The sequence below is a fragment of the Neodiprion virginianus genome, chromosome 6, assembly GCF_021901495.1.
Source record: "Neodiprion virginianus isolate iyNeoVirg1 chromosome 6, iyNeoVirg1.1, whole genome shotgun sequence".
Classification (NCBI taxonomy): domain Eukaryota; kingdom Metazoa; phylum Arthropoda; class Insecta; order Hymenoptera; family Diprionidae; genus Neodiprion; species Neodiprion virginianus.
The window spans coordinates 17061640-17083250 of NC_060882.1; the positions used below are offsets into that span (position 1 = coordinate 17061640).

Sequence of the window (21611 nt, forward strand, 5' to 3'; positions counted from 1 at the left end):
AAAGACACGTAAAACATGCTTGCGTTACATAAAAATTAGTACGATACTTGACGGACTGAGTCAGGCATGGTGGAAGATCGTTCTTCTTCTTTTTTCATCCAATAAAATATGGCTTGCCTCCAGAACGACGGTTTTCAGTACTCGAGTAAAATGTGGCTTTCATTTGATCCCATTAAAAAATACTTCAGGTGAAGCAGTTTAGCAAATATGAATATCTTTCATCTTATCGTACGATAAATTGTTGTATTTTTCGTATAGCCGAGCGATTTCAATGACTTTTGATATGTTCCTCGAATGAAAATACCCACCGAAGTTAAGATCAATTATCATCATGGAGTATAAAGAAACGTAGAAACGAAAAGTGGAACGTGACCTCAACCAAGAATCGTGATTCAAATATACCTGTAAATACAAAAATCCGCTTGACCATTCGATCATTATATAACAAAAATGAGTAATCATCGATGATCGTGAAACAGGACAGAAATATTGACTTGGATCACAATTCTGGCAACGGTTCTGCAAGTTCGAAAATATTCTCATCGCTATTATAATAATTGTTAACAGACAGTTTATAAATAATTAATCAACACTTGACTGCAGAATTTTTTCACACAAATATAATGGTAAGGGTAATCGATCATCGTTGTAACTCTGACAGAAAATTATTATTCAAATTCGGAAACCTTCTTCTTATTTCGGAGATTGCATTCAGTCGCATTTTTCTGTCGCTCAAAATAGCAACGCGTGCGGGCGATTCCGCTGCGGTAAACTATGACAGTTGTGTCCCGATTTCATATACGTAGGTGCAAAGATGTACTCGCTCACCTGTATTCGGTCCTCGGGAAGATCCGTTCGGAGGCTGAGCATCTCGCGGGCGTAAACGTCCGGATAGTGCGCCTCCTTGAAAGCCGTCTCGAGCTCCTCCAGCTGCTGCGACGTGAAGATCGTCCTGGAGCAACAACCGTATGAACCTAGTTATATGCCATTACAACTTGTCACCCTAATTAGTTTTTAGCGGAGAATTAGTTCCAGACGCGTTGCGATCGAATAAATAGAAGATCGAGATTCGCCTATTGCGAAAATCTGCGCTATTCAAGGACCACGACTCTGAAAGTCTTCGAGAAATTTGGTACTGAATTTAATTTGCGCAACTTCGTTGATGGTTATCAAATTTCAAAGATACGTCAAGTTAGCGATCGGTTTTGTGATACTTTTCTTCGTACGAAATCGAACATTCTTTTCAATCGAATATCTCTTCGCATCATTGTTCGATTATCCGAAAATTGTGTTTTATTGGATGTACAGTGTTCTGCTGGAGTAAAAATTTTGTAACCAGTAATAATGGGTACTGAAGTGAAAAGTTACAACTCGATACGAGATAACAATTTTCATATTGATTCAATATTCGCAGGTTTTTGTTTACTCGGTAACATTTGTTCACCTAATCGCTTTGGGCTTGCAAATAAATTTCAATCACGTTGTCAATTTGAATTCGTTTTATACCGGCGTATAAAATATTGGAAAGTACCTAAAAAAAAGGTACGTCAATCGTATCGAGAGTGATCTACGCTAATAATACTGCTGGCCAAATACACTCTGTTTAATTAAGTCGGTTAAAAATTCATTGGTTCGAATAAATTTGTCGGATTACGTACACTGTATATTCACGGACTGCTGGTTTCATCGCATTTTTTTTTTAATCGTAAATGCCGCCTTCTTTAAAAAAAAAAAAAAAAAAAAAAACATAGTCAACCTAGCGGAATTGCTCAAAGTTAGCGGTTGAAAGTGATTACCAAAAAATTATGTACTCTAGTGCTTATACTATGTGTATTATAAAAAGGGCATTTCAGGAGGTATCGATCAAGATCAGAAATTGTAATTTTAGATTGGCCTTGGAATTTTTTCTAAGAAAGTACTAGTCAAAAAAAAAAAAAAAAATACATTTCTAATTTTTTTCAAACAACCTTCGGCTGTATTACGGCTCAATTCGTCATTTCCAAAGCGCCTATATTCTAGAATTCGACAAAATTACGAAACATTTAGTAAAATATAATAAAAATTTTGAGCCCATGTTATAAATGCATGGAGTTTTTAATCTGGGAAAAGAAGTATTGCTAATCGCCTTCTTCACGTGGTGAGCCGTTGTTATTTTTCAACTTCAACGTCAGCTGTAATCGATATTTTGCGAAATTTTTCTACAAAAAACATCTAGTGCGATTAAAGAAATCTTTTACTCTACCGCGTTACTTGAAATCCCGATTAGTAGAAAAATGCAATTCAAACGTAGGTACGTGATAAAAGCGTGAAATCGGAGGATCGAGCAACTATTTTTGATTATTTAAAAAAATGGCGTTTCATTCCCGAAAGAGGAAGTTAAAGAAAAAAGGTAAGTAAATTCTTTCATCTTCTTTCTCCTCGGCTTCTCGATCCGCAATTTTTAATCCTGGATCCCGGCTCGGATTCATGCTGCTGTACTAATCGCCCCTGCATCGTGGTAACCCGATCACTCGGTAAAAAAATGGCGGGTGGCTTCGCTCGTGACGTATAAGCGGTCGGAACGCCCGTAGGGCGACGCTTAATAACTTGGCATGGGACGCAGGCGCGTTCGCCTCGCGCGAATCGCAAATTGCACATACGTAACGATTATATACAATCGATGAATGGGGCTTAATTGCGAATGGATATGCGGTTTACACCGGTGTAACGGCACACGTCGTTAATACGTTAATACGTTAATTACGTACTCGACCAATACGAGCACAGCGGTCAATCGAGGGACAAAAATGTTTCATACAATTCGGGGGACGGTTTCTCTTGGCTGTCTTCGAGTTTTCACCCTTTTCGAAAACCTTCGCGATGATCCAGGAAACAAAAATCACTCGCTGAGTAACGACGACGAGTTCAAAAAATAAACTAACCGGATGAGCATGGAAGCCCAAAATTTTTCTAGCAAGCACATTTCTATAGAAAAATATATCGTCGGTGTTCTGTTCAATATTTGTGCAAATAGCGGGACAAATTGTCGTATGAGAAAAATTTCGAAGCGGTAAGTGATGGCGAAAAAGATAGAAAATATAATAATTTGACCAATCATGTAAAACGATTTGGAATGAATTATATATATATATATATATATGAAGTATCAGTGAATTATAATAAATTGTGAACGAAAGCTGGTCTTGCATGGAATTCTCGGAAAAATCGTATTAGAAGATTCTCAGAATTATGAATCATCATTTCGTAACTGGAGGTAAAGAGATATACAGATCAAAAAAAAAAAAAATAGTCTCCGTAATTTGTATCGTCATTGAATAGTTAATTTTTTTCCAATACTTGACTCGAATCGATTCAGCCGTTAAATTTGTTCGTAATATACGTAACCGGAAGCGTATTGAGTAAAAGTGGTAAAAGCTTCGTGACACGTGTCTACCAATTATTTGACGTATCACTAAAATGAGGTCCACTTCGCTGTAATCGATACACATATATGATCATATCACAATAGAACCAAAAATTGAAAAATATTCGATGGTGTGTTTGACCCCCCGTTTTTCACCGATTTCGGTTCCGCGGCTGCACTCCAGGGATAACAACTACAATCTCAAATAATTCTCTGCTAATTTCTTGCAATCATTCCCGCCGAACCGATAATCGTGTTACCGTAGCAGCGATCCAATTTGTCAGCAAGACGTCCAATTAGGGATAATTTCTGACAGATGGATATAGACGAACTTATCATCGGCCCCTGTACAACGGTGACTGTGCTCCAGAGATGAGGCAGACAGGCGTGAACTAGGAGGGCGGAAGGCAGCGACTCCTTCAACAAATTCTTTAGAATTCAAAGTCATCCTTCTGCCTACCGAAAATCCCGCGATCAGCTCGTTAGAGGATTGCAGCCCGGTCAGGCCTTTTAACTTCCAGGTTATACACAGCGAGGCTACGCCTAGCTAACCTGTCTATCATGTCTATAAAGGTGTACGCGCGTCAAAAATTTTAACGTTTTTTATTGCGTGATTTATTCTATGCTTCGAGTTCGATTCGAGGACGCGTGATTGCTATGCGACGCTGAATTTGGAGTAATATTTAAGGCGCATTGACTTGTTCAAAATAAGTTTCTGTTGGATATACACTGAGAAAAATTTTCGTTTGTTACAGTGATTAGATGAATTCAGTAAAACAGGTACCGTTAAAGAAACTGTTTGAATATTGTTGGAATTACGAAAAACGAGTTACAATGTAATCATTTTGCGCTATTGTCGATGCTTTTTCGGTTATTGTAACGCAAAATCAGTTTGTGAGGTTTACTCTACTTTTTTGGTTAAATAAGGCTTTAAATTTACAAGTTACAAGAAAATATAGTAACGGTGATCGTAATGAGAAAGAATAGTAACGGATACTAGACTTTCCGGTAACGGCTAGAAAACTAATTTTCATTTTGTATCTAGAACTATATTTTTCGATTGTGGTAAGAAATGAAAATAGTTAAGGACTGAGCGGTAATCGGAAGTAAAAATTTCTCTCAGTGTTCGTACAGAAAAATAGTGAATTCAGTGTACAAAGCTAGTTCTCAATTTACTACGCATAAATATCACCAACAAGTTGATAAAAATTAATTTCGGAAAATGTGTTATCGGTTTAATAAAATGATAATTTCGTATAAAGAATTGATGAAAATAATTATACGTATGCAGGCAATCTACGTTTCTGAGGTGAGATTTTGAATATGAATTTAAAAAAAACTTGTTCAACATTGAAAACGAGCAGGGAACTATAAAAAAATCATGACGAAAAGATTAAAATTCGGCAATGTCTGATCGCTGACTGCATCTGAATAATTACACTAAATTTCATCGACACTGGATACGTCGTCAGTGTCTGCGCGAAATGAGGTACAATTTTATTACATGCACAAGCAATTTGTTCGTTATATCCAGACTAGTTCATTTGGGCTGTGAAAATGTGGCTGTAGTTGTAAAAAATATTGCCAATAATTTCGCATCCGTAGCATAAAGTGATGTCAGTAATTGTGGCAATAAAGAGAAAGGAAAACGAAGTGTAAATAGGAGATAATATTCCATTACATTTGATTAATTTGATTATTCCAATAACAGTCACTGCGTTTCAAATTCTCTCGACTGATAAGACGATAATATAATAAATTCAACGATTGAAAGACCCTTAAAAAAAAGTAAATACTTTACCCGACTGAAACTTGATACTCGGGCAACCATCAGCTGCCTTATGGGTAATTATACAATTGAAAATTTTGTTTCTGGGATTTGAAGGAAAAAAAAAATCGAACAAACAAGCTAAAGATAAGTTAATAAAATGGTGAATCAGCTTGATCAGAGCAGAGACTCACCTATGGCGACGTTTCTTCTTCTTTTTTTTGCTGAAACCTGAGAGACCGTCGACCGTGAAGTCTTTCCCAGTTTCGATACTGTGTCCGATACCTGAAACGATTCACATAGTTGGCACAGATTTATAAAAAGAATAGATAAACTTGGCGAGAACCAAGCAAAGTGAGGAAAAAAAAATTTTGCAAATTACAAGACCAGGCAATTTCGAGTTAAAAAAAACTTTCTACGAGCATGAACTTGATTCTATGTGTACACAATAAAACAGCGCGCACTCGCTGCTAATTGACTTTAATCACGTTACGCTTCTACAAAAGTTAGACGACATTTTTTTTTCACCGTTGCCACATATAATTGGATTAATTAACAAGCCAGGGATTCCGATTCGATATAAATTGGCTCGATTCGTGCAAAGGCGTAAATATCAGATGCCACTGATATATTTTTCCGATTCTCAGTACACACGCGATTCCTTAATCATTTTTGGGTACTAAATAAAAATCAGTTTTGGAGTCACAACCCAAAAATCTAAAATATTTTACTATTGTGTTTGAGTCTCATGACTCGTGCTGTATTTTTTTGTTACCATTACGATAATTTCGCGTTGGTTCGTAAATGAATTGATGTCAAGTCCTCCTTTAATTGAAGAAACGAAGTGCGATAAACAAACAGAATCAATGTCTCAATGACCAGGAAATTTACTACTACCACATTGTCTTGTAATTCCAACGACGTTGAAACCATTGTTGTAACTTTTACCCAGCTTAATAAAATTTCATACCAGCTATAGAAACGAACTTTTTCTCAGTGCTGCAGTTTGAGTAGCAATATATACAACTTCATATACGCATACAATTCAATAGAATCAGCGTTACACGGTATCTAATCGCGAATGTGACTCCAAGCCCTTCGTACATTGGTGTAATGCTTAATTAAGCCCAAAGCTCATTAGGCGTATCATTTTATCGTTTGCTTCGCTTTGTTCGCGTAATTATATCCATCGATGAACCCGAATGCGAACCAAGTCCTCGTGTATTTGTACATATTCTACACAGATATACGTCTCTCGTTCCAACCCAAGTATCGGATTACTCGATGTAGGTACCTATAATGGATACACACACGAACCTAACCTGCTGTTCGCATGACCCATCTATCACGTGCACTCACTCGCAGTTGGAAAATGCTGTACAAGGTATTCGCCGCATTTGCGCACATCGATATATATATATCCGGAGAAGTAAACTACGACCCTTAAAGTTCACCGGAAATTCGCACACATATATAAGCGTTACTTGTGTATAGTACAGTGTGAAGTATATACCAGGTCTCAGGAATCAACCGTCGCGTCGTTAGGAAAATGAGAGGTTCGGTCTTTCGTCGAAATCTTACAGCTGTCGATGGATGTTTTTAGGTGCACAAAGAGGCGAAAGAAAGGGATAAAAAAGAAGAAAGCAGAATACCGATCGAGTTTCAATCAAGGAAATATTAACCTCAACTTCTAATACACGTAATGTAATTGTGTCGGAACGATGGATCAAATCGTAGCACACAATCTGTTTGTTTTTTTGTGTCTGCAAATATTGCAGAAAATATCTTTATTGAATTTTAATGTTTATTTCAATTGCGAATGCATATCGAAACGGATTGATATTCGGATCCGACCAAAGAAACATTGTAAAATCTCGAGTTGAAATTTACCTGATTTTTCCATACCGTGAGAAAAGAAGCAATGAATGAATTGACCCATATTTTCCTTGACGAAAGCTTTCGAGTAATTTGGAAACTGCGTACAGGAGAATAATTTGTGGTAACGAGTAAGACTGTCATTGCGTAGATTCCTGGATCGGATTAATTTCAACGTCTGCAAAGTTTTCACTTCAGCTAAGCTACCTCGTAGGTATAAACCTGTACATATATATTTACATACCTGTAAAAGCGTGAGATAAAAGCTGTTATTACCGCTATCGGAAAGGTATGCGTAACACAGGCTTATAAGCTCGGTTGAATAACGAAGCGCGGTACCCGAGGGGCGAGTGGGGCAAGGAGGAAAGGAGAGTGGGGGAGGGGGGTGGAAGATATCCGATTTACATCGATGTATACACGCGTGTATACTGTAACCCAAAATAGGGATGTATATAGGTAGATATATTCGAGGGGTGTACGTTGTCCCCGAAAATAATTATCAATTATAAATTAATTTGAAATTAATGAGGGAAAAGCTTTGGTGCAACTTTGCACAATGAAACTCCCCCAAGCTTTACACAGCGGAGGGTTTGAGGCCGGCAGGCAGCCCTCCCTGGCGGTCGTAAAGCGCAACGTCGAGCCGAGCGGCGCGTGGTGGTAGCTAACTAACTATTAATTAACAGCTTAATTCTAATTATATCCCCCAACTAATTGGACTACGAAACATTGCTGACGTCACTGTGCAGGTAGGTCTACATATGTACATATATATATATATATGTGCGTGTGTATGTATATATATATATATATATATATATATATATACACGGAGGTAGTCAGCCAGATACGCGATGAAAAGCGCAAGAGAAGACAGCTTGAGAGGGACGGGAAGCGGAGGGAAAAGGGTTTTTCTATTTTTTCTATTTTCCGGCAACAAAGCGCCGGCCCATCTCCTACGCCTCGGACCGCTGTCTTGGCCATTGCAAGGATGGAACGCCGGCCATATGGCTTGAAATAACAAGCCGAGTGAATATTGCTTTTAAAATGAAACAGGCCGGGTCGGCTCTTGTTAGGTTAGGTTGCCTCCGTCCGGCCCGCAAGCTCAGCCCCGTTCCGTTAGGCGCTTTTCAACGCTCCGCGGAGCTTCACCTTTCGGAATGACTCCTTAAGTGCGATTTGTCTCGCTTCTTGCCACATTCGTAGTTCCCCGAGGTGAGCCAGTTGTTTCGCATTATCCGAATCCTCACGTATGCTCCGTTTATATTATTAGCCACGGACTATTTCTTCGGAGTTCACGCGGGACGCCGACTCTTTTATCGTTCAACGCTGGGTCGGAAAATGCCAGTTCATATTTTTCTTTTACAGATAATTGTATCCTCGAATCAATGCGAAACTTATTGTACCTGTTGGGTAAATTTGTTCAATACACTGATTCGGCATTGTGAGTAGGTATACGTGTCACCTGCACTCTGTTTGCCGTGTAGTAACGAGTTCGGAAAGGTGGATTTTGGAAAGACTTAGACACCTCATTGACCACGTCAGTCCACGAACATTTCTCTTGATTACACTCCCTGACAAACTATGAAATAGTGCATATAATTATAATAACGCGTGAATGTTCATATTATCACAAACGGTCGAGATAATTATTTCACTTATTGTGCTACTTAATTTTTTTCACATAATACGGTATTATATAGAGATTGTTATTCTTTTTGTACAATGTCCGAATATATGGCTTCATTGCGACAGTCGCAAGAAAGTTTTCTTACGAATGACTGCCTACTGATAAAACAATTGCCACACAGACAAGAACTCATAGAATAATTGTAACAATTTTTTTCATATTGCATTTTTAATGACAATTTTTAGTAAAGGTAGACGAGTGAAGGACTTCACAGCGGTTGTGACAAAACAATCTTTCTAGTCTTGGATAGTATCGTATATTCCCATTTCCCGTAACACCTGCTGTTGCCAGAGTGTTTATTGCACGATGACATCTGGCGACACTTTGTTGCACCAGTTATTTTACCGCACTGAACTACACCTGGGATATACCTGCCCACGATTTGTACAAATCGGTCGACCCTCGGGAGGTAATTTCAAAATGGAGTTGGAAAAAAATTGGTATAGCGTACGTCGGAAGTTGGGACGAAAAGAACTGTGGCGTATAACGAGAGAAGAGCGTGCATGAATCGAAGGAGAATAAGGATGGGGTCGGGAAAATCTGGTCCTCCGATTGGTGGAAAATGGGATGATATCGCGACTGCGGTAAGCATCTCTGGTAAGAAGCCGAGCCCAATGACCCGAGGGCAATACCACGGAATTACGTCCCTCGGTTCTTTGTAAGAGAGAGTCCGAGATCCGTCTTGGGGGGTATTAAAATTCAATTATATCTTGCGAAGCTTTGATCTGAAGTATCCGTCGAAGAACGGAGAGAACTCCTTGACGGTTCCCGTTCGATCGTCGACCGGGACTTCGACTTGGACTTAGAGTCGCAGGGTCGATAACGGGGCGGAAATATCGACACGCCGCCAAAGCTCTCCCTTTGCTCTCCTCTCTCCGTCATCGAGCAGAACTCTGTCCAGCAGTCAATTAATCAAATCCCGTTAGCGATTAGAACCACTTAGCACCCCGGCGCATGTCTAATCCGCAAGCGCTGCAGCAACCGGCTGGGCTGCTGATCCTCGTTGACGAAGAAATTCCCTCGGGATCTACCGAGTTGCGAATTGCCCGCAGTTCCAGGACGACGCGAGTCCCTTATTTTCCCGGACAGTGAGGGCGAGTACCGAAGCACTTGGCCATATGGTGCAACAGTGTTCGCTCATTGATTCGGTGATCGTGATTCATGATCCCTTTCGTCGCGCGAATTTGAATTCTAGGTTTTTAGGAAACCGATCACCGTGTAACCGAATAATTGTAATTTCACATTGGATACGTACCGTGAATTTGAATCAACGCACGCAGGTTGAAATTCAATTTATTTGAAAGAAAATAAGAAGTACAGAAAAAGAATGCCAATATATGCAATTAACGTACGGGGCAACAAGGCATGCTTTAAATAAATTTTGCGGTACTTGGGGTGTGTGGAATAATTTGTAAGTGTATTAGTTTTGAACCGGTATTAGTTTTATAGTTTATACTCAGTTTCATAACTTCACATATAGTTTGGCTGAAAATTTGGCAATCGATGATCAAAGTATATGTATTATACTGTTATAGCTTACTGTTGAGAAAAAAAAATGATTCCTCTCTGTATAAACATACGTAAAGTCGACAATATAAGTGAGCTGACGCAAGTAGATACAGGTCGGAACCGTGATTCTGGAGTGGTTTTAAAGGATCTTGAACAGATTCGGTTATAAGCTAATTGGGAAAAAGAAAAGACCAAGAGAAGAAAACGAAGAAGAATAATAAGAAGCGGAAGCTGCAGTCGGATCGGGGAATCAATAATTCATGTCTAATTATTTCAACAGAATTCAATTCAACACTCCCTCCTGCCAGTCTCAAGAGGTGAAAATGCGTCTCTGTACAGATTCGTTGTACGGTTGTAAACACGAAAACACCAGCCGATCATTCCTCGTCGATATTTATTCGAGTAGACGTGATACAAGGATTTGGAAAAATTCGATGTTAATTATTAAAGTCTCCCGGTACGTAAGTACGGCAATATCGATAGCTCGTATAAATTATGAATGCCTTCCAAGGTTTCGATAAATTTTAAATAATTTGTGAGGATGAATTTCGGTAAGGTCTGAAGTCTCGGAATAAAAGAACGAACGAAGACGATGTCCGGTATCTTCTGTAATTATTCGGTGATTAGTTACTATTAAAACTAATCGAATGCAATCTCGGTTCGAATTTTTTTTTTTACACAGCGATTTCGATTTTCACATTGCCGATATACGCATTCTTCAAGTTGCGATGACATTTGACGTTCTGAAATCACGGTTTCGAGACGGTAGCCTTGATTCAAAATTACATGTCAATTTAGCGCAAATCGCACCTCAACGAGTGAGACTAAACGCTAACCGATGACGATCCAACAAAGTTCGTCATCCGGTTTCACGGTGAATAATCCGGCGGGTCTTCTGCCCATTTTCGTCTTCGCCATTTATAAAGTGACAGCGAAGTTTAGCGGAATATTAATTACACCGCGCTTAATTTACTGCACTACTGTAACGCTTCGCCCGTGAGACGTTTCACAGTGGTTTTAAAACCTTAACAGCCACTAAAGTAAAGCCACCTCGGGTTCCTCGTTCCTCGTGTCTCGCTCTTGAGCACGGAAAACAAGCCGTGTTAGGCGAAGGGGTGTTGAGGGCCGCCATTGGCTATCCAGGGCTCCTTTATCGTCAGTTGCCAAGCAACGAGCACCACCACATCGCAACCGCCCGTCGCCCCGTCTACGGGGTGTACCGAGCTGCCTTAAAACTACCCTTGTTTCCACGCGAGGGTGTTGTTGCTGCAGGGACCCGCCAAGAGCCACCAGAGCTAGGCGATGTATTAACCTGCGGGAATAAAGTAGTCACTTCCGGAGCTAGGCAACGAGCCTAGGAGAACGTAAATATTTCAACATTTTACACCGTGAAACGTGGTTACTTGCAAGAAATTCTGGTAAAATGCGTGTCGCTTCGATCACTGCTGGAAACGCTCTTGCCGACGGAGTAATATTTTAAATAGATAGTCACAGTAGTTAGACGTGGAGATACTACCGTGACCCGTGTCTTGTATGTTGCATCTTTTACCTGTAGTCTATATTTTTTTTTTCGACGCGTTGGCACCGTCCCTTGAACGTGAAGCCACGCTGAGCGTTTTTTCTAATAATTGAAAGATTACTGTGCCGGAATACCGTATCATCTTCCTCGCTAGATACACAATTGACAGCATCTCATGTACTAACAGAAGTCACGCTTTTTTCTCTGAAAATGGTCTATATGAATAAATATGCAGAGTTATTTTTATTTTTTAATTAAACGAATACGTGAGAATTTCTTTTCCGTTTCCAACCTCACAAATAATTACGGTTGGACCAGCGTTAGAATTTAAAGAAAACTCGGTAGCTTTAACTATTCATTGCGACTGTAATTCTCAACGCTAGATTTTCTCCCCATTGCAACGTACAATCGGTTCGGCTAGTTTATCACATGTTTTGTACGAGTGATGATAATCGAAGGAAATAGTAACGGGTATTTGATTTTCTGGTTACAGCTACAAAAATCTATTCTTATTTTTTACTCAGAACTGTAATTTTCAGTTACGGTCTGAAATGAAAATAGTCAAGGATAGTACAGTAACCACAACCGGTCGAACCCTCTCAACTTTCACCCTACGTGTCAGTCTAGGAAACTCAAGGAATGAATACACTGGTGTAAATTTCACCTTGCATCCAATATTCTGTTGTGTCTGGGTGAAACTGCCGAATTATTGCAACCTAAAGAAATCGGATGAAAATCGTTATTCGTGGTTATTACACCGTCCTCAACTATTGTCGTTCACCGACAATCGACTTGTTGAAGAAAGCGTTTTTCCACCTCGTTAATTTTTCATAACGCATATTTTGAAAGCTGATTGAACATTGGTGAGACTCTACTTCAATGACTGACACTGAAACGATGAAGAATATACAACACCGAGTAAGCATCAACCTACTAATCATATCCCCCTGCATACGGGCAACATAATCACAGCAATTTTCAACCCTCGATAAAATGTCAGCTCGAAAATGTAGAAGGAAACTTTTAAACAACGAGAATTTTTTTTCCAAATTAGTGCCGCAGCTAACGTTTCTTTGAGGAACATGGATCAGTTACAGAACGAGGCCTGTTTCCGATTGGAAACGTCGAGGCGTGAATTTTTCTAACTTCCGGCAATGATTAACTCGTTTCACGAGAGTTGTGAAAATGTTCGTGGGTGGAGTTGCTATGGAATCGGAAGATCAGAGGAAATCGGACGGGCCTTCGCTCAGGCAAAATGGATCTCAATCGAATGTCTTTGTTTGATCATCGCTCTCCAGTGGGTACGAAAATGTAAGAATTGAAACACGCGCCAAGAAACAGCGAGTCCTTGGTAGATTCTGCTCAGGCTCCCCCTCGTCGTTTTGCTAATGTCTCACTTCTTCTTACCCCGCCTTGTTTCTTGCTCGACAGTTACACAGATACACTTCTTCACTTTTGCCAATAGTCCGTATTCTAGATATTTTTTCAATTCTTTGTCGAGTTAAATACAATCTTCATTGCACGGTATAAACTTAACAAGCTTGGCTCGTTCAATTTCGTTCGCTAATGATTACCAGATCCTTCAATATTCAGTCCGAGACGAGAGAATTATAGGCGCCGATAGAAGAATACGAAGTCCTATTGAATATTGAATTATTTTTATCGACTTGACTGTAAAGTTCCGTTTGCATATAAATATATTTTCAGCCGATTCTCACTCGGCTTAAGGCCAAGGCATGCTACTGTATACTTGAATTCCAAAGTTTCGATATTTTTTTATTCATTTCTCGAATTAAACTTAGTGATCAATCAAACGCGACTTTTTTTCTTTCGACATTATTTACGTTCGCATCGTTCCTCGACACTTGGAGTAACGTCATGGCTCAGGAGAAGAGAAAAAAAGTGAAATGTGATGCGATGAACTTGCAAACGGTAAACCTCAAAGGTCCGACATCCTCCCGAATGTTCAAATCATTCACAACACACTGAAAATAAAATAATGTAACTACGACAAAGGCAGTGTTATTTTTTAATTACGGATAATCGTCTCTCGAGTCAATTAAAAATTACACTAGCTCTGTATTAATCGTCTTTTCAAAACACTCGTCCGCACAAAGTATCGCCAACTAAAAATTCATTTTCGCAGTCTTTGATCAGCAGATTAATCATCGCTTCGCGATCGGGCGTACGAGACACACATGGCTAGTGTATATTCGGCTTGAAATCCACCCCCCCCCCCCCCCCTGCAAACATAGACGCGCAAAGTGGGTGGCAGGCGCCATTTATGTCCAGTATGTAGGACACGAGCATGCGGGGAGAAGCGAGGCGAGGACTCGCGACGCGTCTCGTCGGGGGTTGGAAGACTATTCGTGGCTCTCCCATGAGACGAGGGCCAGAGAGTCCCGGTGTGCGAAGCACTCCCACGGGACGTCTTGGCACCACTTGTCCACATTAAACGGGTACTAATCCAGAAATTTAATTTGGAAATCTTTTCACCGAACACGATGCTTCGTCCCACCGCCTCGTCCCCCGCCTCCTTCCGCGGCTCGAGATGTTTTAAACTTCGAGATTGAGTCTTTTTAGAGGGTAATTGAAAATTTTCTATGCTCAATTCAAACCGTGTTCCTACCATCCGCGGCTGAATGCCGCCAGCTTGCTGAATCCCGATTACGCCCATAATGGCCGGAGATACTTCGATACTTCGAACCTTCGGTTATATGTATAATGTTGGTCAGGATCGTAATGGATTTCGGAACCCGGGTTGGTTTCAACTCGTTGCCGTGGGTCAGTGGTTTCGGACAATCGAAACAGTTACTGATTTTCGCAACTTTTTAACTTCTTCGGAGTTAATCACTTACACTGAGAATAATTTCATTTGTGCGGTAACTAAGAAAAGTTGGTAAAACAGGTATCATTGAAAAAACTGTTTAAATATTGTTGAAACTACGAAAAACAACGCAACGCACAAAATAAAAAAACAAAACAAAGGTACGCGTAACCATTTTGCGGTAATGTCGATCCTTTTTTGGTAATTGCAACGCAAAATCAGTTTCTGAGGTTTACTCTACTTTTTTGGTTAAACAAGGCCTTGAAGTCAATTTATTCTTGCACAAGCGTGAAATTTTCGCAACAGTTGCAAGAAAATATAGCAACAGTGCTCGTAATGAGAAACAAAAGTAACGGATACTGGACTTTCCGGTAACAGCTAGAAAACTAATTTTCATTTTCTACCTAGATCTATATTTATCGATTGTGGTAGAAAATGAAAATAGTTAGGGACTAAGCGGTAACCGAAACTAAAAATTTCTCTCAGTGTATGTACCGTAAATGTACCTACAAGTTAATGTAACCTGTGACATTGCGGCCTATGCAGAAATGGATTTAAAACTATAATCATAGAATTTTACTGCCTTGATCGTAAAATTTCGACACACATAAAAATGTAAATGCTGCATAAAAATACTCTTTCGTAACTTTGAAATGTGAATCGCAGTAACACAGATCGCGTAGTTTTCATTCTCGATACTCGGCCAGCAAGCCGGTAAGATTTTTGAGACACGTGACACTGTCACGTGAAAAACTTTCTTTGGTGCCGTAAAATTGCGCAATGATACGTCATTTTTGAACAGTTTAATTCTGTATTCCCAAAAAAATTGGTCAGCGCTACAAGGGCTTGGAATCGGTGAAGGGGAAGGGTCTCATGGGTCAGCGATGCAAGTACTCCGTGACAATAATTTGCGCAACCCTTGAGCATGACACACGTGTTGTTTACCGATTCGATACGCAGCTATACTGCAGTCCCTTTTTCGTCACCCCGCATTCTGCTGACGTGAATTCGATATTACTACACCGAAAGACGCATGTGCGTTTGCCGCATACCGAGAAGTGAGCGTTTTACCCTGCAAGAATCAACTTCCGACACTGATGAATATTTTCACTGATAGTAGACGAAAAAAAAAAAAATTTTCTAACAATCCGAATAACATTTTATTCACAATTATGACAGCATTACTGGGACTCCTTCGTTCGAAATCATTTCGGAACGTTTAATTGAATTCCAATCTTGAAATTTTTCTGGATTTTTGATCCTGGTTAGAAAATTTCGACATCTTTTTTGTCAGAAAAATGTATCGAACATTGACTGTTATGTTCGCCCGACTATGTTTTTTTCTTTTTTATGCTTGCGTTCGGATCATGAAGATGAGATTCGTGTCGTAACGTTCGACGAACGCGTAGTACGTACAATTTGGGCGAAACGAGGGAGGGAATAAGTCGATACAAAACGGGGTGAAATCGTGACGGTGTAAAGCGTGGCGGACTCGACAAGCCGAGTTGAATTCACGGTAGGAAGTCAGCTTAGCAGTATTGCCACTCCATGGTATTAGCGCGAATTGCCTATAGACGTAGCCCCGGCTTGTCCCGAGGGATGTTTCGCTAGATTAGGGACCCCAAACCGTTTCCCTCCAGCGTGTAACACCGCCCAACATCGTGTAAAACACTTGTAGCAGACCAGCAGGTTAGGGGCTAAACTGCTAATGTTTCGCTCATGTTTTTGGGGTGAAATTAATTTACTTAATCCACTCGTCTGTTCCCGCGTTGCAGCTCCGATGCTTAAACTTCGACATCGATTGGGCATTTTTGCCAATCTGCTCGATTGGACGAACGACTGGCTCGTTAAAAAATTCGCGACAATTTTCTTCTCACTTTTCTAGCGTCTCTCCGAAACGTTAATTCGCAACTGTCGTTATGACTTTGGTGAAAGTATGCGAGTGTCGGTGATCACGTGTGAGTGAGAGAAAAAATCATCGTAAGCTGGAAAGAAAAAAGTGGAAATAAAAGCTTTAGAACAGAAGAGGGAAAGATAGAGAGAAAGAAAGAACGAGGATAAAAAAAAATAAAAAAAAAAAATGGATATCACCGGCGAAACCTGTATAGTAGAAAAATCATGGCAAGATTTTTTTGTCCGAGATTTCACACCTTCTTAATAAAAAGGTGTTTCTCAATACAGCGCGTCTCAACTGGTTCTCTTCTACTCCTGCTCCTGGAAGCCATATTGAAACCCGACGCCAGAAGAATGGTGTGAATATTATGATGGCCACGCATTCAAATGTCACGAACGTACAATGAAGGAAGTGTTGATTGCCTGAAAACAAGTTTTTACGTACTTTTTTTTAAATTTATTTTTGTTTTCTCAAACTCGGTCCGAGTCGGACTTTGTTTCCCGATGTCCTTGCCCCGTTATTCAGGTGCAATAGAATTTCAATGTCCAAGGAAGCGTCTAGCCTTAGGTACCTACAACAATTTTTTTTTTTTTTTTTGTTTCGCCCCTTTTTTCGTTTCTACCATTTCACGTGCTCTGTTAGCTATCCGGATACTCACACTTATCGTATTGCAGAGCTTTCCAGGTCGACTTTAAGTCAGATTCGTCAGTTCGATATTAATTGACGAATTTCAAGATTTAATATCAATTTTATACAGTCAAATTTGACCTCAAGATGGTGATGAATCGATGAACTAAACTCCACGCACGTCGCTAATTTTACAACCAATAGGAAAAATTTACAGAATTAATAAACGAAAATCAATGCAATATTCGTAAAGCTGAAGTTTTAGGCATTTCCAGATTCCGGACTGTCTTATTGCAAATTTTCAGTCCAGAAGTAAATCATAATTTTTGGATTCTGCATAACTGTCCATGAAATATCAATTTCGTGTACCTATACATAATTTAGGAATATAACCTAATTGGTACGAACAATTAGCCAACTATTATTTTGCTTCCGGAATAATTTTTTCACTTCCACCAGCGTTTGATGAATTTGAAAAATTTCCTTAAATAAGGACTCGCTTGCGTTAGGTTAACGGATTCAGAAAATCGACCGTTATAAGACTCGAGCACTTGCGTTAAAGTAGTTTGCGAGTTTCTTAAGAACGGGATAAATACATACATATGATAGCTAGAAGAAAAAATTTTCGCAATACGGTAAGAATTCGTGAATATCTTGCTACGTTCGTAAAAAATTTTGATCAATCGGCACAAGCTTTGAGCCACCGTAATAAGAACATTGTGCAAGAATCAGATTTTCCGATACAAGTGTTTCCCCAAGATAAATCATGGCAAATTTTGTGGTTGTTACACAGCCCTTAACTATTTTCATTTTTATCATAACCGGAAATAAGTTATGTAAATAAAATCAGAAAATCTATCACTTGCTACTGTTCTTTTTAATAATTCTCACTCGTACACTGTTGTCTTGTAACTATTGCGACGATAATAACTCGATGTCAAGTCTTTGTTCGATTGAAAAACTTTATTTTTTTTTTATTAGATAACACGTTCATATAACGCGAACACGTTTCACGCGTTTTTCCATGCGTGCTTTCCGTGCCCAAAGTGAGTACCAGTAGTTTCTATGACGGTCTGGTGAGTCTGCGAACACGCACGCGCGGAGTACAAGGATTTAAAAGTGGTCTTTTCAGCACTCCGCGCACGCGCAGTCGCGAACAAATTTGACATGACGCGACCCTAACCTCTATTTCGTGTTTCGTGAAAAAACAGGCAGCCTACTCTTGCTGTATAAACAATCGTGTGCAACAAGGAAGCATCGTCTTCGGCTCACCTACGACTCGAATTGCAAACTAACGCTTTTTTTGTCAACTGTAACAAACGAGATTTCCCAGTGTGCAAATATCACGGCAATGAGCCTCCCGCAGGACGGCGCAATGTGGATATTCGTAGAGGTCCTTCCGATCGAGCGTCTGCTGGTCTACGCGCGCCTCATGCCTTCGGAGAGAAGTTAATAGGGCCAGAGTATAGCGCTATAGCCCATGGGCGTGTTAGGGCCAAGGCCATTAAGCTTAATGACATAATGAAGTAAATGGCTGTGCATGCCATGCCAGTCCTCTACGGCAGCCGACGCCACCGACTATAGCTTATAACCGACGCACCCCGCACAATATTCAGCATACCAGAAATTCCTCGCTATCTACTCGCCTCCGCTGCCCACCTAAAGGGTTGGAAACACGCACACACGCGGCACGTGGAACGCATCGTGCACGCCACGCACACGTCGGATTCATATCAGGACTCCGGGTCCGACGATGCTTGCTTTCCTATGCCTGTTCGATCCGTGAAACAGTTTTTTTTTTTCTTCTTTCTAATTTTTTTCTTTTCGCCAATCGGAGAATTGCGGATTCTTCACTTGCTCAGCTCCGGAGTAGAGATTTGCCGTGGCGTGAGAGGCTTTCTTTTTATTAGGGTGCCCGATGGTTGTGAAAACTTTACTGAGAAAAATTTTACTTGTTTCAGTAACTAGAAAAATTCTGTAAAACAGGTATCGTTAAAAAAAACTGTTTGGACATTGTTGGAATTAGGAAAAACGAGGTATACGTTACTATTTTGCGTTATCGTCGATCCTTTTTTGGTAACTGCAACGCAAAATCAGTTTCTGAGGTTTACTCTACTTTTTTAGTTAAATAAGGTTTTAAATTTACAAGTTACAAGAAAATATAGTAACGGTGATCGTAATGAGAAAGAATAGCAACGGATACCAGACTTTCCGGTAACGGCTAGAAAACTAATTTTCATTTTCTACCTAGAACTATATTTTTCGGTTGTGGTAAAAAATGAAAATGGTTAAGGACTGAGCGGTAACCGGAACTAAAAATTTCCTTCAATGATGAAGTCTCCGTATTACGGTATTTGAACCGCAAGAGCGATTAAGGTCGCAAAAGCATCGTAGAAAGAAAATGAAAGATGTCATAAATCGGTGATCCAACATTATACGGATCAAATGCTGTACGCGAAGACTTTTTAAAAATTGCGGCGATTATCAAGTTTTCAATACTTAAAATGCCCGCTGTTTCATACCCAAAAGTTCTATTGAATCGTAAAATTTGTGCTTGAATTTTTTCCGCAATTTCGTCAAGTGGTTAGCCAATAATTGAAGGTACGAAATATTTTAATCATCTCGCGTATAATACTTTGAAACGTGAAGCCTATGCTGTAAAAACGTGTTATCCAAGTCGAAGAAACATTTTCACCCGCTGCTTCAAAACTGTGTCATACCGGCGAGAGAGTAGCGAATAAAATGGCATAAAACAAAAATCATTCTTGCTTGAAAGTTTTAAAGTGGGAAAAGAAATGTTAATTTAATACCTGACACACGATATTTCAAGAACATTTTCACCACAGAGACAACCAAACGATTTCAGACACGTACGAGTCTATAATATCATCGAAGTGATTGTGAAAAGAGGTGGAAGACATGAATGAAAAAAAAAAGAGAGAAACACCAATTTCAACTCGATATAAATGTGTCGTGTCTGAATTAATCCCTGACTAGTTAGCGGAGTTAAAACAAACGTTTTTGCACGCATGGCTGGGAATATTTGACGGTGAAGAACGTGTCGTTAAATTTATCAGCATCTCGCTTGTAATCCTTAATTGTTTCACAGTTTCCATAGAATTCGAGCCGTCTTTCGACGACGTGTAACTTCCTCCGCTTCTTGAGGTTTTTGCCGTACGGCAGGAGCGCCGGAGCCACGAAGCAGTCGGTCGCGTTGTCAGGAAGAAGTTTCGGCTATGATCTATACTTAGGCCGGCATGTGCGAAGGTAACTCTAGCTGGCGCCAGCGGCAACTGCATGCTCTAGTAGGTAACGAAGTACCACCGCTGGTATATACACGTATACAGAAATATTAAGTTACTTAGCAAACACCCTTCGTGTCAACACCTTCCTGAATGGGACCACGTGTTTTTCCGTTTAAGGAGGAAGGAGGAAGCGGGGCAGGGAGAAGCAGAAAGAAAAAGAAAATAGTCAGGAACCTCAAGATCTTCTTCCGACATCTCTATTCCGAACTTGTGAGACGAGAGAAATTAACTTCGATGGAGAATAAATATCTTTGTTTGTCTCGTTGCGCGAGTTCAGGGCAAAAGCACTAGAGGTGTAATTTTTCTTCACACACTTCGAAACTGACTGATCATCGTTTGTTCAGGTCCGTTATTGATGGATTCAACTGCAGTTATTTTAGTTTTTAAAAGACCTAGAAGCAAAATGTGCTAAACTTCTTCGCAGGTGGATAATATGTTTTTCTGTTCGATTCAAAAAGTTTTTCTATTCATCCGAATTTCAAAATACTTGTTTTCTCGTTTATTTGACAAAAACTGCTCTAGAATCCAATGGAAATTGAAATAATCAACATTTTTGTCAACACAATTATGATTAACAGTGATTACCATGTCGATATTGCCCATAAAAACTGTTCAAATTCATTCACTTTATTATTAAATTTTGTTCCCATTAGCAAAATTTTAGTCCGTTATGTGAATTAACAAAGTCTCCCACTTTTAACAACATGGTTCGAATTTTAGATCAATTACCTGCATACATTTCGTACGTCTATAATGTTTTTTTTTTTTTTTGTTTTTTTTTTATGTTGCTGCAGCAAACAGTATTCACTTGTTGCATCTGTTACGAATTTATCAATTTTCTCCCAATCAGTATACGTATCACTATTTTCATTTTTCTCACGTGCATTTTAGTATTAAAAATTTTGAACAGAATCCATAGCAGTGCATTAATCAACTACGTGTTCGGATGATAATTGTATCTGTGATGATTAGGATGAACTTTTGGGAATAATTGAGGTGCATTTTATCGCACTGTATTAGCATTCATGGATAATGTTTGTATACATCCACCGTTAAATACAAAGGGTGTGAACGGCCGAAAGCCAATTAACAAAAGTAAGAATAAAAAATAAAAAGTGAAAACAAAAAATAACCCAACGGAGGACTGCGGTGATGTTTGCTATTTTGAATAAATTAGATTAAATCTCCATAAGATAT

The 21611-nt window shown here is 39.6% G+C and overlaps 1 protein-coding gene across 4 annotated transcripts in view; it reads right to left on the bottom strand.

The window, feature by feature from the left end:
* LOC124307356 (visual system homeobox 1-like) overlaps positions 1-21611 on the bottom strand; it is a 75855-nt gene that overhangs the window by 31402 nt on the left and 22842 nt on the right. For 2 of the 4 annotated variants that reach the window (XM_046768963.1, XM_046768961.1), the window contains exons 3-4: positions 5366-5456; positions 829-952 (exon numbers count right to left, since the gene is read on the bottom strand). In XM_046768963.1, coding sequence (XP_046624919.1) covers positions 829-952; positions 5366-5456 — 215 coding nt within the window. Of the gene's footprint in view, positions 1-828; positions 959-5365; positions 5457-21611 lie in introns of all 4 variants that reach the window. The other 2 variants (XM_046768962.1, XM_046768960.1) reach the window with 1 other exon arrangement.